The sequence below is a fragment of the Drosophila subpulchrella genome, chromosome X (assembly GCF_014743375.2).
Source record: "Drosophila subpulchrella strain 33 F10 #4 breed RU33 chromosome X, RU_Dsub_v1.1 Primary Assembly, whole genome shotgun sequence".
NCBI classification, from domain to species: Eukaryota; Metazoa; Arthropoda; class Insecta; order Diptera; family Drosophilidae; genus Drosophila; species Drosophila subpulchrella.
The window spans coordinates 6,541,245-6,557,025 of NC_050613.1; the positions used below are offsets into that span (position 1 = coordinate 6,541,245).

The 15,781-nt window shown below is 40.7% G+C and overlaps 5 protein-coding genes across 5 annotated transcripts; 4 read left to right on the forward strand and 1 right to left on the reverse strand.

Annotated features, from left to right (window-relative positions):
* Positions 1 to 697: 697 nt before the first annotated feature.
* Positions 698 to 4,089, reverse strand: LOC119557287 (ras-related protein Rab-35). Its single transcript, XM_037869977.1, has 3 exons — positions 3,160 to 4,089; positions 2,022 to 2,321; positions 698 to 1,915 (listed from the first exon to the last, which is right to left on the reverse strand). The coding sequence occupies exons 1-3, from the start codon at positions 3,209 to 3,211 to the stop codon at positions 1,662 to 1,664; spliced, it is 606 nt and encodes a 201-aa protein (XP_037725905.1). The 5' UTR covers positions 3,212 to 4,089; the 3' UTR covers positions 698 to 1,661.
* Positions 4,090 to 4,188: 99 nt separating this feature from the next.
* Positions 4,189 to 5,619, forward strand: LOC119557285. Its single transcript, XM_037869975.1, has one exon. The coding sequence runs from the start codon at positions 4,259 to 4,261 to the stop codon at positions 5,450 to 5,452; it is 1,194 nt and encodes a 397-aa protein (XP_037725903.1). The 5' UTR covers positions 4,189 to 4,258; the 3' UTR covers positions 5,453 to 5,619.
* Positions 5,620 to 6,850: 1,231 nt separating this feature from the next.
* LOC119557286 lies at positions 6,851 to 8,440 on the forward strand. The gene is made up of 2 exons (XM_037869976.1): positions 6,851 to 7,031; positions 7,381 to 8,440. The coding sequence occupies exons 1-2, from the start codon at positions 6,936 to 6,938 to the stop codon at positions 8,050 to 8,052; spliced, it is 768 nt and encodes a 255-aa protein (XP_037725904.1). The 5' UTR covers positions 6,851 to 6,935; the 3' UTR covers positions 8,053 to 8,440.
* Positions 8,441 to 9,965: 1,525 nt separating this feature from the next.
* LOC119557282 (putative inorganic phosphate cotransporter) lies at positions 9,966 to 15,012 on the forward strand. The gene is made up of 2 exons (XM_037869970.1): positions 9,966 to 10,637; positions 13,141 to 15,012. Exons 1-2 carry the CDS (start codon positions 10,436 to 10,438, stop codon positions 14,649 to 14,651), a joined length of 1,713 nt encoding a protein of 570 aa, XP_037725898.1. The 5' UTR covers positions 9,966 to 10,435; the 3' UTR covers positions 14,652 to 15,012.
* LOC119557288 (mpv17-like protein) lies at positions 11,152 to 11,895 on the forward strand. The gene has a single exon (XM_037869979.1). It carries the CDS (start codon positions 11,307 to 11,309, stop codon positions 11,811 to 11,813), a length of 507 nt encoding a protein of 168 aa, XP_037725907.1. The 5' UTR covers positions 11,152 to 11,306; the 3' UTR covers positions 11,814 to 11,895.
* Positions 15,013 to 15,781: the final 769 nt, after the last annotated feature.

Here is a 15,781-nt window from a genome sequence, read left to right on the forward strand (position 1 = left end):
CGTATTACACAGGATACACAAAATTACTGCAAAAAATACATAGCTTTTTTAATCGACATTCATTAATGAAAAATTATGTGTATATCCTGTAATGTATTTTCTTCTGAATCGATCTTACCATGAAGCCTGTCCATCTTTAGGAAAATCAAGATTTTGGGGTTTTACACATATGCAATTTGACATGTTGATTATTGAGATGTTCACGTAGATTAAGTATCAGCCTCAGAAAAATAAATGTTTCGATCTTATCCACATATTTCACATCAATCGATCTTTGTTGGCTTTTATAATATGCGCCACACTATCGCCTGAAAGTATGCAACTTTTTTACAGCTGGAGGACTTACGTTTTGGAATATTCATCCTGGTTATTTGTTTTTAAACGTAATACAGTTATCGTTTATCATTTATAGGACGTAATGATGTTACCTTCCCTCGATACAGTTTTCAGAAACTCTTTTGAGATTCATTAGTTAAAACGGAAAGACAGAAATAGTGTACATATACTAAATGGGGTGCAACATTCTTTTAGACACTTAAATTAAAGATTATAAGAAGCTGAATATATCAGGTGATTACAGTCCGATCACAACATATTATGGTTTTGGAAAGAATTTCTATTCTTTCTGATATTTAGTACACAATATTAGTATTTTAGATTCATAGTTGCACTGTTTTCGGCAAATAAATACAAGTACTGCGAAAAAAGGTTCACCGGAAGTGATATTTAATGACAAATTTTGAGATTTGTAGGCTATTGATAAGAGTGCATAAAAAAATGTCCAACAGTTCAGTTAACCCAGTATTTCCAATTATGGAATGGCAGTTATAATATCAAACTAAATCTTAACAAAGTAAGGCAGTTTTTGGGAATAACATAAATGTTCTTGAATCATTATTTCAACCAAGTTAAATGGAGATTCTAGATTTCTGGAAGTTAAACTCAATATGTAAAAAACATGTTATTGTAAATTTATGAAAAAATTATTTAAAATACGTATTTGGCCATTAAATTGTCGTGGTGTTTTAGAGACTTCCGTTATTTGGTTTTAAAAATATATTAGTATGGAGTTAAGAATCGCGATCGGAAGCCAATAATTTGCTTTTTTTACCTCCCCTACATGTATACATAGAAATGTACGTACATTTAGCGTTCGATAAATTTTCGACCTTATACATTTTCTTGCTGTCGCTTTTGTAATTGTAAATACAAATTTCCGTTTGAAATATAAATATATTCTTGTATATAAATATGCGATTTGTTTAAATTTTGTTTATGTATATATTAATATGTATATAAATTGCTAAATACATTTAATTGCGCTTTACACTTTTACACTTTAATTTACGGCTATCTGGCATTATTCCGAATAAAAAACACAGGAGGAAATAAACAAAACAAAAAAAAGTTGTTGTCTCTAGTGGGTGTGAGTGTTGTTGTATTGTGTTGTTTGTTTGTTTGTTGGTGTAAGCTATGTCTATGTGAGTGAGTGTGTGTGCCGTATCGTACGCCAAGAACCCTACAAACTACGCGCCCCCACAACGATTCCATCCGCCCCCGGAGTTGATCCAGGTCCTGGTCCTTAATCCGGTTCCGATCCCCGACCCGCCGCCGTCGCCGTCGATCCAGTCACAATGCCAGCTCCCGTGCCGGAGCCGCTTTCACCTGCAGCACTTCCCACCCTTGGTGCCCTTGGGATTGGGCTTCAGGTGGAGCGTGTCCTTCTGCTGCTCGTTGGGGGAGGTGCGCAGCTTGTGGTCGAGCACCTGCCGCGTGATCGACAAGAACATGTTCTCCACGTTGATGTTGTCTTTGGCAGATGTCTCGTACAGCTCGATGTCCATTTGTTTCGCGAACCGCTGCGCGTCCTCGGTGATGACCACCTTCCTGTCCGGATCATCGTTCTTGTTGCCCACTGTAGAGGAGTCATAGCATTAGTATTATGTATATGTGGATCTACTACTGCAGCTACTACAACTGATACATCGACTTATGCCTATTTGGGCAGCCTTTAAGCTCACCTAATACTTTTTTAACCACATCGCAATTGTTCTGGATCTCCTCCAGCCAGCGGCGTACATTCGCGAATGAATCTCCGTTCGTCACATCGTAGACAACGATGACGCCGTGGGTGCCGCGGTAGTAGGTGCTGGTGATCGTCCGGAAGCGCTCCTGCCCGGCCGTGTCCCAAATCTGCAGCTTTACGCGCATGCCCTCGATATCCACGGTGCGGATCTTGAAGTCCACGCCGATGGTGGTGATGTAACTGCCCGAGAAAGTGTCGTCCGAGAACCGGATGAGCAGCGACGACTTGCCCACGCCTGCCGGTAATTTGGATGGATAGAAAAAGGGGATCGGATTACTATAACTGATATTGTGAGTGGTCTATGTGGCATGCGAAAGTTCTGGGTGGGGACATGATCCTGCTCCAATTACCGCCGCAGCTGGCCTGCTCGGATATCAAACTCTATATCCTGCCAATGCGTCAGCATTGATCATGTTCCCAGTTTTCTATAGATTAGAAAGCTGAGCTATAGATTCTTTTTTTTGTATCAATTTCACAAATTTTAGCTGAAATTTGTCACTTTTTCTAAAATGCATCTAAAGTTTGTCATAATATCATGAAAACCACAAAAATGTGGAATAGATTAATAGAGTATAAGGCCAGAATTTAGGTTATGAATAATTTCTCAAGCTGAGTATTATGAAAAATGTTTAAATATATTTTGTTCTAGTATTTACATATTTAAAATGTAAAGCCAAGTTTGAGATCGATGAGGATAAGATCGGTTTTAGCTTTTAGTTTTAAATATAAATTTTGTAACATAAAAATATAAAGAAAAATCCTTATAATTTTATTTTAATTCATAGTTAGCTATATCGTTCTAAAAACAAAAAGCTGACAAATGTTTAAATGATTAAAGAGCTAAAAAACAACATTACTCATACGCCATGTTGCCGTGGATATTTTCCTTAGATTTTATGAGGCAATAATGCACCGTATGATTATGATTTGAGTTTATCGAGTGAAAAAAGAATTTTCGGTTGGGAAACTGGGACAAACTGAAATTTACACCTGCTATTTTTTACACGAGGCTATTTTTAAGCACCTGGTCTGTGAAAAATGTGGAAGATGTGGGAAAAGCCTGGGAAACTCACCGCTATCGCCGATTATTAGCAGCTTGAACAGATGATCGAAGCCGCGTGCCATTTTTTCCAATTTTTTCTCTCCTTGTTTTTGCAAGTGCTTTTATATTTACAGTTAGGCGCGTCGAACAATGTAAAAGTATATTTTGTTGTTTTTATTTTTTTTTCTTTTTTTTTTGCTGCCTGCTCCCACACACTAACACGCACACCCTTCTCTCGCTCGCTCGCTCCCTCGCGCTATCTCTCTCCCGCTTGCTCTCGTGCAGCCGGCTGTATATTGGAGATAAACTGTTGTTCTTTCTGGCTGCTGCCTCGTTGTTTTTGTTGTTGTTGTGGCTGCTGTCTGATGTTGTTGTTGCTGTGTGATAAGCTATTGTTATTAGTGTTGTTGCGTTGCGAGTTAATTTATGTAAGTGTTGTTGCCGTCGCCTTGTTATTTAATTTCCTTTGATTAACTTTTTTTTTTCGGCTCCACACTGTTGTTGTTACTTCCTCTTGGCCGTTTATCAGCGGATTTTTAAAGAGAAATCGAGCAGCATGTTCTATGGTTCGGTTGCAAAGCGAAATAAATGGCTTTCTGGCGGATAAGACTGCGATTAAATGCCGAAAATTGGAAATTGGCTGGCGAATATTTGCAAAGCTCGACTCCCTCGCTCTCTTCTACGCACACACTCGCAGTTGCACACAGACAGCAACTGCACACGCACACACAGCAGACACACAAGCACACCCACACACACACACAGAGACTGGGGCTCTTGTTGTCTGTTGATTTTATCTCCGGTTTCTTGGGTGTCTCCAACTTTCCAGTTAGCCAGTTTCCGGGGATTTATGTTGCAGCGCTGGAAGGACGGGCGGTACGGATTTGTGGGCGTCGGCGTTCAGGATTAATTATGCTTAATATCCATAACTATTACTAACCAATGTGACCGCGCCGAATGGGATTAAAAATACCAACAGGGCTGCACAGGAAAAAACAGTATATACCGTTTCCGATTTAGGAATACCAGTTAAATACTATCGATTGGTCGTCTATCGATAACGATTGCTGCCAGCAGCACGTGCAGTTTTTGATCGTTAGTAAATTAATTTGCTAATATTTAAGCGCCCCATGGAGAAAGCTGACAAAAAGGCGGCTCGCCGCGAGGCCAAGGAACGTCGCCGCAAGTTTCTGGAGGAGGAGCAGTGGGAGAAGCTGGACGCTGGCCTGGCGGCGCACGATTGCTGCGGCGATGTGTTCCGCGACTTCGACGGACATACCCATGAGGCCTGGCTGCTGCAGTGTCCCAAGGGCACGGATCCCCGCCAGCTGGACGGCAAGCGCCTCAAGCTGCCCGGCAAGAAGCGCCTGGGCAACCTGAGGGTGCGCGCCGTTGGCTACTCGACGCCCCACAGCGAAACCGTTGGCTATGTGAGCTCCAAGGGAAAGTACGCCATCCGGAATCTGCCCCTCGCTGGCTATGTGGTGGTCAGCAAGCGTCCAAAGGCCCAACAACCCGTGGCCGGTGTGGAGGAGCAGGAATTTCCCACTATTCCACCGCCACCCAAAATCCTAGTACGCCACCGTCATCCCTTGTTCGGAAGCGACTACCAGCAACGCATCGAGTTGCCCGAGGAGATTGCCAAATCCCTGCGCCAGGCGGACAAGAAGAACTTGAAAACCAAAGCCAAGCTGTATCGCACTGCCAACTACTATAAGATTCGTAGCAACCTGCTGGCCACCGGCCAAACACTGGAACAAAAGGAGCAACTTGTGCGGCAGTCGGTGCTAACTGGTCGCACACCACAATTCATGAAATCCATAGCCCTCACGAACCACTCAGACGAAGAAGTTGAAGAAACTGCTCCCGTCAAGAAGAGCAAAAATAAGAAAAACAACGGGTCAGTAGAGGAAAACGGCTATGAACTGGTGAAGATTGAGGAAGAAGATCAGGAAGAAAACTCTATGACCGTCAAGAAACAAAAGAAACTAAAATCAAATGGGAAAATCCCTTTAAATGGAGCAGACAATATCCTCGACGATGTGGAGAACAGAGAGGAAGAAGTCATCGCGTCAAAGAAACAGAAGCGTAAATCAAATGGGCAAGTCCTTGTAAATGGATCAACAAATAATCTGGACGTAGTGGCTGTGATCGAAGATAAACCTGCATCCGTCAAGAAGCGAAAAAAAGCAAGGGACAACGAAGTGGTTGTCATCGACGACGACGTCGTGGAGGTGAAAAAGGAGCAGGATGTGGAGGTGAAAAAGGAGAAAGACGCAGAGGCCCCGCCGCGAAAGCGCAAGAAGCAGAAAACAGTAGAATAGACCAGGGATCGGCTCCTCTGTAACATTTAGTTTTTACGTAGATTAGAAAAAGGTTTTTTTTATTTTAATAACGGTCGCGTGATTACTAATCGTCATGCAAAAATTCTTGCATCCTGTATCGAAGAGTAACATATTGATAAGAATAAAGTGAATTATTGTTTAAAAAACATGCATTTTGTTAAATTCTTTACAAATGTTTAGGTTATTTTTATTTGAACGTATGCACGATTGCTGTGCGCAATACTGCAGCTGCGGTGGCTATAGATATTGTTTTTTCAAACCCATTTTTAATTAAACCAAATTTTTATTTTGTTTTACTTAAAAATATGGTATGACAAATTTTAAAATTTTATGGAGCAGCTTTTGAACAACCATATTATACTTTTTCGATGTATGTATCGTCAGCGTTCAGCAAAAGAAACTTGATTACTGATCCAAGAGTAATTTCCAAGAAGCTGATATATTTTGAGCTATCGTTTTTCATGGGTATTATCCATTAAACATAATAGGACTATGTGGGTAGGTTGATGTTTTGGTTAAGAGTTGCCCCTAAAGATACAATATTTTCTTTTATTTTTGTTTAAATAAATATCAAATGTCATCCACAAATATGTATATAAATTATTTTTGTATTGGTTTACATTTCAAAATGTAATTCCGTACATTAGAATATTAAGGGGAATTCCCTAAACTGTTGGGTATTTTTGTATTTAAAGGTGTGTTAACCAAAAGCTCGCAATATGTTTTGAAAAGAAGAACATGTTGGTTTTCTTATAATAGTTTTATCACAATTTGTCTATTTAATAAAACTAAAACGAAAACAATTTAAATAAAAAATCAGTATGACTGTTAGACAGTGTAGCCCTTGCGCAGTGACAACAAAATATAAAGCCGCGAGCGTAGTTTTTCTGTATTTTTGGATTTTATAAGGTTTATTATAGCTTTAAAATACTGTAATAATGGTGCTGCTATACTTCAAGAAACGCCAGTATTTAAATAGCTAGTTAAAAATAGGTTTGTGAGAAACTTTAAACAAATCATTTTTAGATGGAGAACAATGCTAGTGCTATCCAAACTGTTATAATATCTTAGTATTCCTTTTATTTCTCTAACGTATGTATGTATGTATGCCTATAAATACATGTTTGGAAAGCTTTCTATTAATATTAAATGTATTAATATTTTTATTTTATGTCCTTCATATTATATAATTTTCATAACTTTATTAGGTATAATCTTTTCGCAAAATGTTAATGACAATCACAAATTATACATATATTTTTTGAATAATTGTTAGCTCTCAAAGAGTGCTGCAAAACGAACCAAGATTGAAAAATATAAATACCAAAAGATGGTATTTAAAATTATCAGCGATCTTCGCTGTGTATGTGTGTGCGTGAGCCGCTGATAACGCAGCTGATCGGGCGAACTTGGGTGTTGGCTTTAACGTTTCGATTCGACCAGAGGAATCCGGGGGCAGAGCATGGCTAACGATTGCACCAAGTCCCAGCAGTTTACCAGGATCACCAGTGACATGGTCTTCACGCCGCAGTCGTCATCAAAGGATGGGGAAACAAAGGTCAGTTCCAGACCCCCGGGTATCAGACATAACCTTGATCACTGGCCCTCTCGGTAAAAGATACGTCTATAAATGGGGTCTATAACAATGAGTGCCTATGGGTGATAATGGTAAATCTTTCTGTGCCCAGCTGGATTAAAAGGTAGTTCCTGAAAGAAGCTTATAAACAGGGTAGATGGTACAAAATACATCTTACACACGTATCTTTAAACCAAACTAATTCTTATCAGCATTATCATGCAAGTTGATATTATTACACCTCTTTTGTACCCATAAATAAAGTATGAAAAAAGCGAAGTTGGTTAATCCATTAGGTGAAACATACTAATTCCGTATTGTTTGTTCACAGGTTGAGGCGATCCCCAGCGATCCCAAGTGGCGCTCCCCCCAGCTGATGATTGTCTTCGAGGACGGTGATCTGCACTCGGCCCGCCAGCAGTTGCTTAAATCCCTGCAAAATCCATTTGCCGAGGGAACCGTGGCCACCTTGCTGCTCCAGGAGAGCATAGCCGATCAGTTCGTGGGTCTGGTGGCCCAAGATCTGCGATCGTTGCCGCAGGAGGTGTCCAAGAATCCCAGTTACATCAACACGCTGGCCAAGATCGAGCAGCTGAAGGCCAAGGTGGTCAAGGGAGAAAGCCTCAAGGCTGGGGAATCGCCCATCTTGGTCTACGACTGTGTGCACAGCTACCTGGGAACTGGAGCCACAGGAGTGGTCACACTGCATACTTTCCGGACGGCCAAGGAAGCCGGCGAGTTGGCCAAAAGGGATCCCCTGCCTTATGGCCAGGTTAGCCTGTGGAACGAAAAACTGGCCTGCGCCTACGAACTGATACCACGCCTGCCATCCGATGTTGTAGCCATCAACTGCTTCAGTCCGAACTTAAGCCCTATTAAGGATGCCTTCGAGGGCAATCGCAACGATGTCCTCCTGGAAAAGAACTACCACTACGAATCCCTGGTGGTAAGCGGCAAACGAAGGATCATCGTATTTCCCGTGGGCACCATCTTCGCGAACTAATTGTGAAGGAGGTCTTAAATTCGGTGATCAGGAACCAGTCACATAGCCAGGTGCTCTTTCACCAATACTTTAAAATACCTCTCATAAGCATTTTACCTGTATCTAAAGGCTTTTAACACAGTTCAATTGGAATATTATGCATGGTACCTCTACTTTTCGAATTATACCGAACAAATTTCGATGTATTTATATGGAAACTATAAAAGTGTAAAGCTGACTAAAAGCCGAATTGTATAAATTATTAAGCATATTGTTTCTAAAACAAAATATTATTTTATTTGGCTCCTAAAACATATGGTATCCTACATATTATTCCAACTGAGCTGTAGAAGGGTCTATAGCCAGAACTGTTTTTTATACTCTGCCAATAATTGTCCACTGAAAAACCCTTAAACTGTTCTGCATTTGGGAGAATTGGGGTAGGTCTACGGTTGCTGAATGCAACAGGCATTTTTCGGGGCATGCGCAAATGCTGGCCCTACCTGGAAATCCTGCACACTGCTTGACGCAACCTCCTGCAAAGCAGTGCATCTGAAAGCAGTGAATGGCACACCTATATATGTACACTTTGGGTCGAATTAATAGTACTAAATGTGAACTTTTGAGCTACATTAAGTGTTTTGAACCAAAGCTTACAATACACAAAAATATTAAACAAAATATATACGATCTAAAAGATTGCTAAACAAAAATATGAAATATCAATATTGAATTGGTTTTTATTAATGGTAGAACATTTTTAATGCATTTTGAATTGTATAAATCATTTACAATCTTTTTCATACATATGTAGATAATAGCAGAACTGTTTATAAGTATTCCATATACATATATACATTTATATTTGTTGAAATTAAGCACTCGATCAATTCAACCCTTTATCTTATCGGTCGTGTTGTAAGTCGAAGGAAAAAATGGAAACGTTTCCATGCGTGAATTTCTGTATCTGGCTTATTTCTTTTGTTGTTCAATTGAAGCTTAAATGTACAAGCATATGGCTTTGATATTTAACAGATGCTATTGTGTTGACCAGAGTTGTATGAGTGTGTGTGTGTGTTTGTGTGGGCTAATGTTTTGCCTTTCTCTCCTCGCCTTTGTTGCTGCTAACCTTTTGCCAGTGTAGTCAAGTTTTTAGTGCGAGTTCCCTTTGATTTGTTTCGACTATCTGGAATTTGAGTTTGTGTTTTTGTTTTCATTTCCCTACAAATAACTCAGTGCCAGCAAATACGCCATATCGCCGCTGATTGTGTGGGTGCACTCGAATATATTCGAGTGCGGGTGTGTGTGGCGAGTAAACTAACTGTAACTAAACCAAGATTTTGTACTTTAGGTACTTTACAACAATAAATATTACGCTGCGCTCTCTTCTTGAGCTATCTCTTTTGCACACTGCCCCCTTTCTCTTTGGCTCTCTCCCTGTCGCTCTCTCGCATTCTTGCATCCCCTTCTGTGACGTAGACTACCATTCCTTGCTCCACTTTCACACGGAAGAGAGCGAGAGCCAAACAATTAGACAGAGAGCATAGCATTAGAGAGAGCGCCAGCTGTGGTGACTCCATCTGCAGGGGCGTACTAAAGGGGTAACTAAATGTTACTAAATATTTCTAAGCAAAAGTAAAATAAAAATAATAGTAACAGGTGCTATTAAGTGATCTGTACTGATCTTTACTTTACATTTTACTTAAGACCAACAAAGAAATATAATATTTAATTTAAGTGACTAATGTTCTTTAACTATTAGAAATACTCTTTGATTCAATTATACTTCCACGTCTACTTTTTGGTTTTTTAATATTATTATAATATTATTCATCACGGATAATGTTTTTGTATGCAAGTAATTCAAATAGCTACATTTTATTTAAAAAAAAAATTTTTTTCACCAAACAGGTTACTTAGGATTTTAAAAATATACTTTGAATTTGCCACCAAAAAAGTTTCACAATTATTTTCTACAACTTATAACCACTTACTGGTCTTAGGACCCCTCTTCGATTTGGTCACTCCCCCCAACTACGCCCCTGTGGCGCCTCCTGTGGTTAGAAGCAACGTTTGGCTTTTGTTTGGGTTTGTTGTTGCTCCGTTCGCTGCCCGTTGCCCGTTGCCAGTTGCCAGTCCGTCAGTCTGCGCTGGTTCCCGCTGGCGTGGTGAAGTGTCCGCTCGCGCTCTTGTTCCCGTTCCCGTTCCCGCTCTTGCTCTTGCTTTTCCCGCAAACCGCTTCCGCCGCCGCTGGCGCTACTAGCACACATACAACTACAACTAAAACTGCCGCTCCGGCAGAGAAAATGCGCTGGCAGTTGTTGCAGCTCCAAACGCTCCAAAAACGCTCCCAGGCGCACCAAGATCTCCAATAAGAAGCGACTCTTCCAAGTGGAACGCCACGATGCCACCGCACAAATGGACGGATGAGTCGCGGGACGCCTCTTGCTACTACGAGGATGCGGCCGCTTCCCGCTTCCGCCGGCCGTCGTCCTCCTCCAACTCCTCCGCCACGGCGGACCGCTCCGATGATGAGGCGGATGATGAACGGGAGGCGTTCTGCTCCGGCGAACGACCGCTAATCCGCTCCAGCGACGCAGGGGAGGGTGAGTAAATAGAAAAGATACACAGATAAAAGATATTAACAAGATATTACAGATACGGATATGTTTAACAGTATAGTTACTCAAAGATCCCTAAAAATATTATATCAATATCTCATAACTGTTTTTATAATCCGTTACACTTGTATAACTAGGGTATTCTATACTTAAACCTAGCAGCGGGTATTTCAATTTTCTCAGAAGTTAGCAACATTGCCATTATATATGTATGTCCATTTCTACGTAAACTCCCAGTTTTAAAGCTATCTGTATGAAATTTTTGAAAAACTCTTATTTCTATTGAGGTAGTATATTTGTTAGTCGGAACGGACTGGATCGAAAGACTATATTCATAGGCATAATCAATAGATTAATAGAACAAAAAATCTATGTTCTATATTTTTGATCAAAAACACCTTTAAAACAAATTTGACCATTGTAAATTGTATTTAACTACTGGAATTTGACTTTATAATGTATAAAGTAACATTCTTTTTACTAACTCTTGGCCTAAATCTGTCTAACAACCAGCCCATTTGGAAAAAAGAACATAGTAGTCCTTTAAAAATAAAAATCACCAGTAAAATTCAGTCGACATACATAGTGTTTGAAATTGCCGGAATGGCTTCCAATTGAAACGTGTTACATAAAAAGGGCTGAAGTGAGTTAACGATGTCGGCAGTCAAGGCGTTCCTGAAGGATGGCATGGTTGTGGCGGCGATAATGGGCCTGGGCGATACTATAGCCCAGTTGGTCATTGAAAAGAAGCCGCTGAACGACTGGGATACCGGGCGAACTCTACGATTCGGTGCCCTGGGTCTGGTGTTTGTGGGTCCGGTTCTCAGGCAATGGTACCTCTTCCTGGAGTCGAGGGTGCCCAAAACCTACACACCGATGCGTCGGGGCGTCACCAAGATGCTGGTCGATCAAGTCTGCTTCGCGCCGCCCTTCTCACTGGCCACCTCCTTTCTGGTGCTGCTGATCAATGGCGAGCCCACCGATCGGATCCGCAAGCGCCTCCACGACACCTATCCCACCATCATGGCCCGGAACTACATGCTCTGGCCCGCCGCCCAGATGATCAACTTTAGCTTCGTCCCGCTGGGCTACCAGGTGTTCTACGCCCAGACCATCGCCCTCGTCTGGAACTGCTACCTCTCCCTGATACTTAACAAATAGGACAATCCGTATTACTATCCATATCCGTTTCCGTGACCAAATATCCATTTACCGGAATAAAATATATGTGTAAATCGGCATATGAGACCATTTTTATTATTTAGAAGAATATTAGGGAAAAACCTACATACAACTAAGGATATTACTCGAGGCATCATCTTTCTTAAGCATATAAATTTGCATATTTATTCAGTAATTCGATTTAAAAGGGAGACTTTTTAAAAATGTGTAATGTTAAAAATTCGTCGGCTTGGTAAATTTGATTTTTTTCTTGTTTTGTGTTTCATAAAAAGATATTAGTAAAATAATTTTAACTGGTAATCCCCCATAGGTCCTTAAAATGTAACAGTACTTTAAAACAGGACTTAAAATATTTTATATAATTGCTTAACAATATTTTTGAATTGTTTTTTGTTTTATAATATTTTCTACTTCTTAATTACTGTATGTTGTAAGAAAGCTTATGGTTTACAATAGTTATGGCCAAATAATACGAAGGACATTTGTATAATAAATTTTTTAGAATTACTTTTATTCCATTCATGTATTTTAAATCTATGAAATTAAGTTTTAGAGAACTATTGCCAACTTTAAATATTCTATACAACAACTGATATCATTTTATAAAATAACATTACGTTGATCAAAATTTTCCTAAATCTTGTATTGATGTATTTTTTTATAATTCAGTATCAGTAGTTTTATATTTTAATATTTATAGCAATATATGGTCATTTTCGAATGACTTGAGAAATTGAATTTCGACAAGTGACTAATCCGTTTGTTTCTCTGTTCAGCCAAGCTCCGGTTTTCATTTTCACGCAGTTTTATCGAGTTCACAGCAATTCGCACGTTTCTCCAATACAGTCGAGTATGCCTATGTATAACTTATACGTAAGACGTATTTAAGTTTTAGTTTCCTTTACTGATCTATAAAAGAAATTTTTTTCTTAAAGAACGAATAGATCTGATGTTGGCAATTAATTCCTTTGAAGGTCTCTTATTAATATATTTTTTAAAATTTTAAATTGTTTGAAAAAAATTGTCTATAGAACTATTAGTATAACTATTAAATACATGTATTAATGATATATGTTTGGTTTAATGCTTAAATATTTATTATAATAACAGAGTGAACTCCTTCAAGAGGTTTCTCAGTTCGATGTAGGCAATTTCAACTGTGTGTTGATATCATCTTGCATGCTTTTTAAGAAATTTTGAATCTGGTATTGTTTTTTTTATCAACAAGAACTTTAAAATGTTTTGAACCGGAACTGATATCGCTGAAACGCCTCCTAATCCAGCTTTTGCTTTTCTCTTTCCGCAGAGAACCATGGCTGTGGCCCAAAGACACGTCACATTTTCGGATTCATGGGCTTCCTGGGATTCGCCGTCGTCTATGCCATGCGGGTCAACCTCTCGGTGGCCATTGTGGCCATGGTCAACCAGACGGCCATCCCGCACAGCAACTCATCGGTGATAGATACGGACACCTGTCCGCTGCCGCAGCCCAATCACAATGGCAGCGATCCGAATCCGCAGAAGGAGGGCGAGTTCGTGTGGGATGAGGCCACGCAGGGATTGGTCCTCGGTAGCTTCTTCTATGGCTATGTACTGACCCAAGTGCCCGGCGGACGGATGGCCGAGTTGTATGGCGGCAAGAAGATCTACGGCTATGGAGTGTTGGTCACGGCTATATTCACACTCATCACCCCGCTCGCCGCTCACTGGGATCTACCGCTGCTGGTGCTGGTCCGCATCCTGGAGGGAATGGGCGAGGGCGTCACCTATCCGGCCATGCACGCCATGCTGGCCCACTGGATACCGCCGCTGGAGAGGAATAAGTTCGCTGCCATTGTCTATGCGGGCTCCAATATAGGCACTGTCATTTCCATGCCCCTGGCCGGATGGCTGTGCTCTCTGGACTTCCTGGGCGGTTGGCCATCGGCCTTCTATATCTTTGGTCTGCTTGGCATCTTGTGGTTCGTTGCCTGGATGTATCTGGTCTACGATAAGCCCAGCGATCATCCGCGCATCTCGGTTTCAGAGCGAGAGTACATCGAAAGGAGTCTGTTGGCTCAGAGGCTGATAAACCATGAATTGGGGGATCCGGAGGAGGAAGAGGGACAGGACCAGGATGAAGCAGGTGTGAGGAGGCCGTCGGATGAGCCAATACCCTGGTCGTCGCTGCTCACCTCGGTGCCGCTGTGGGCCATTCTGCTGACCCAATGCGGTCAGGGTTGGGCCTTCTACACGCAGCTCACCGAGTTGCCCACCTACATGAGCAACATCCTGCACTTTGACATCCAATCGAATGCCCTGCTGAATGCCGTACCCTATCTAACGTCCTGGTTTGTGGGCATCGCCTGCTCCGCCCTGGCCGATTGGATGCTGGCCAAGCGGTACATATCCCTCTTGAACTCCTACAAACTGTGGAACACGGTGGCCTCGGTGGTGCCGTCGTTGGGCTTGATTGGCATCATTTACGTGGGCTGTGACTGGGTGTGGGTCACCTTTATGCTGGCCGGCGTGGGATCCTTTGGAGGAGCCGTCTACGCTGGCAACCAGATGAATCACATTGCCCTCAGTCCCAGATATGCGGGCACCATGTATGGTATCACCAACTCGGCGGCCAATATCTGCGGCTTCCTGGCGCCCTATGTCATCGGCCTGATAATCAACCATCGCGAGACGCTGACCCAGTGGCATCTGGTCTTTTGGCTGGCGGCGGGCTTGAATATTGCCGGGAACTTCATCTACCTGATCTTCGCCAGCGCCGAGGAGCAAAGCTGGTCAAAGGCACCACCCACACGCATCTCACGATCCCTGCGCGCTTGAAGCCAGCAAAACTATGCGCTATTTTAGCTAGATCATAAGCATTTGTGATAATTCCGATATATATACATATATGTCCTACATGTTTAGGTGGGCTCGATGTTTCCCAGTTACAGTTAAGATGTGGCTTCCAAAAAAAAAACAAAAAACGAAACTAGTGCTACCAAATCGAAATGGGAAATCGAAAAAGATGTTAACTGTTTTAGTGTATTACAAACGTGTATCGTTCTTTTATAAGGATTTTTGTTTTGCTAGGCGTCTTTTTTGTATACCAGTGTACCAATACCAACTATATATATTTATATATCTAAGATATACACGCTCGAAGGCACTTACATAGAACTGTCGAAATAAACAGCACAATCATATCGAACGTCTTCCGGAGATTTTACTGTTTTAACTTCGTAACTGGCGAGTGAGTATCGTGAATCTGGATAAGTGTAACTATCTGGGAAATAATATTTTGGTTCGGTACGAATGTTTCAATTTCTAACTATTTTTTGTGCATTTATTTATGTATGGAATTTTTAGGCGGCTGATTTTTTCTGAAAGTATAAAAAGGCTTGCATATTTTTAGGAGCCATTCTGGTATGTAAAATGGTATAAAAAAATGATCATTTGAAAAATAAGCATCTTAAATTTTTTTTTAATATTTAAGGCCATACTAACAAAATTAAGTATTAAGATCCCATATCTTTAACCTGAATTTTATCCGTTTTCTGTTTTTTCGAAAAGCGAATATTTCTTCTACTTGGATTTTATACCAACTCTATAAATTGAATATACTTTTCGTTTGAAAACGTTTATTAATTGTTTTTATAGACAGTTACTTTTTGGATGCTTTTAAATTTAAACAGAAAACATAATAGTTTTTTACTTTATTGTTTTCCATATAAACATACACACATATTTCATAAACGTATGCACCTAATAATTATTTTTGTTATACTTGGCCACATTCGTTTACTTACAAGTTTATGCATTTGTTTCACAAATGTTTTTGAGTGTTGTCTTAAAGATTATTTTTTCTTATAAATAAACACGCGAATATTGTCTTAATTTTATTATTCATTCACATTAGGTCTGTTGTTGGTCCCTCACCCTTGGGTGAAATGTTACATTTTAGGGGCATA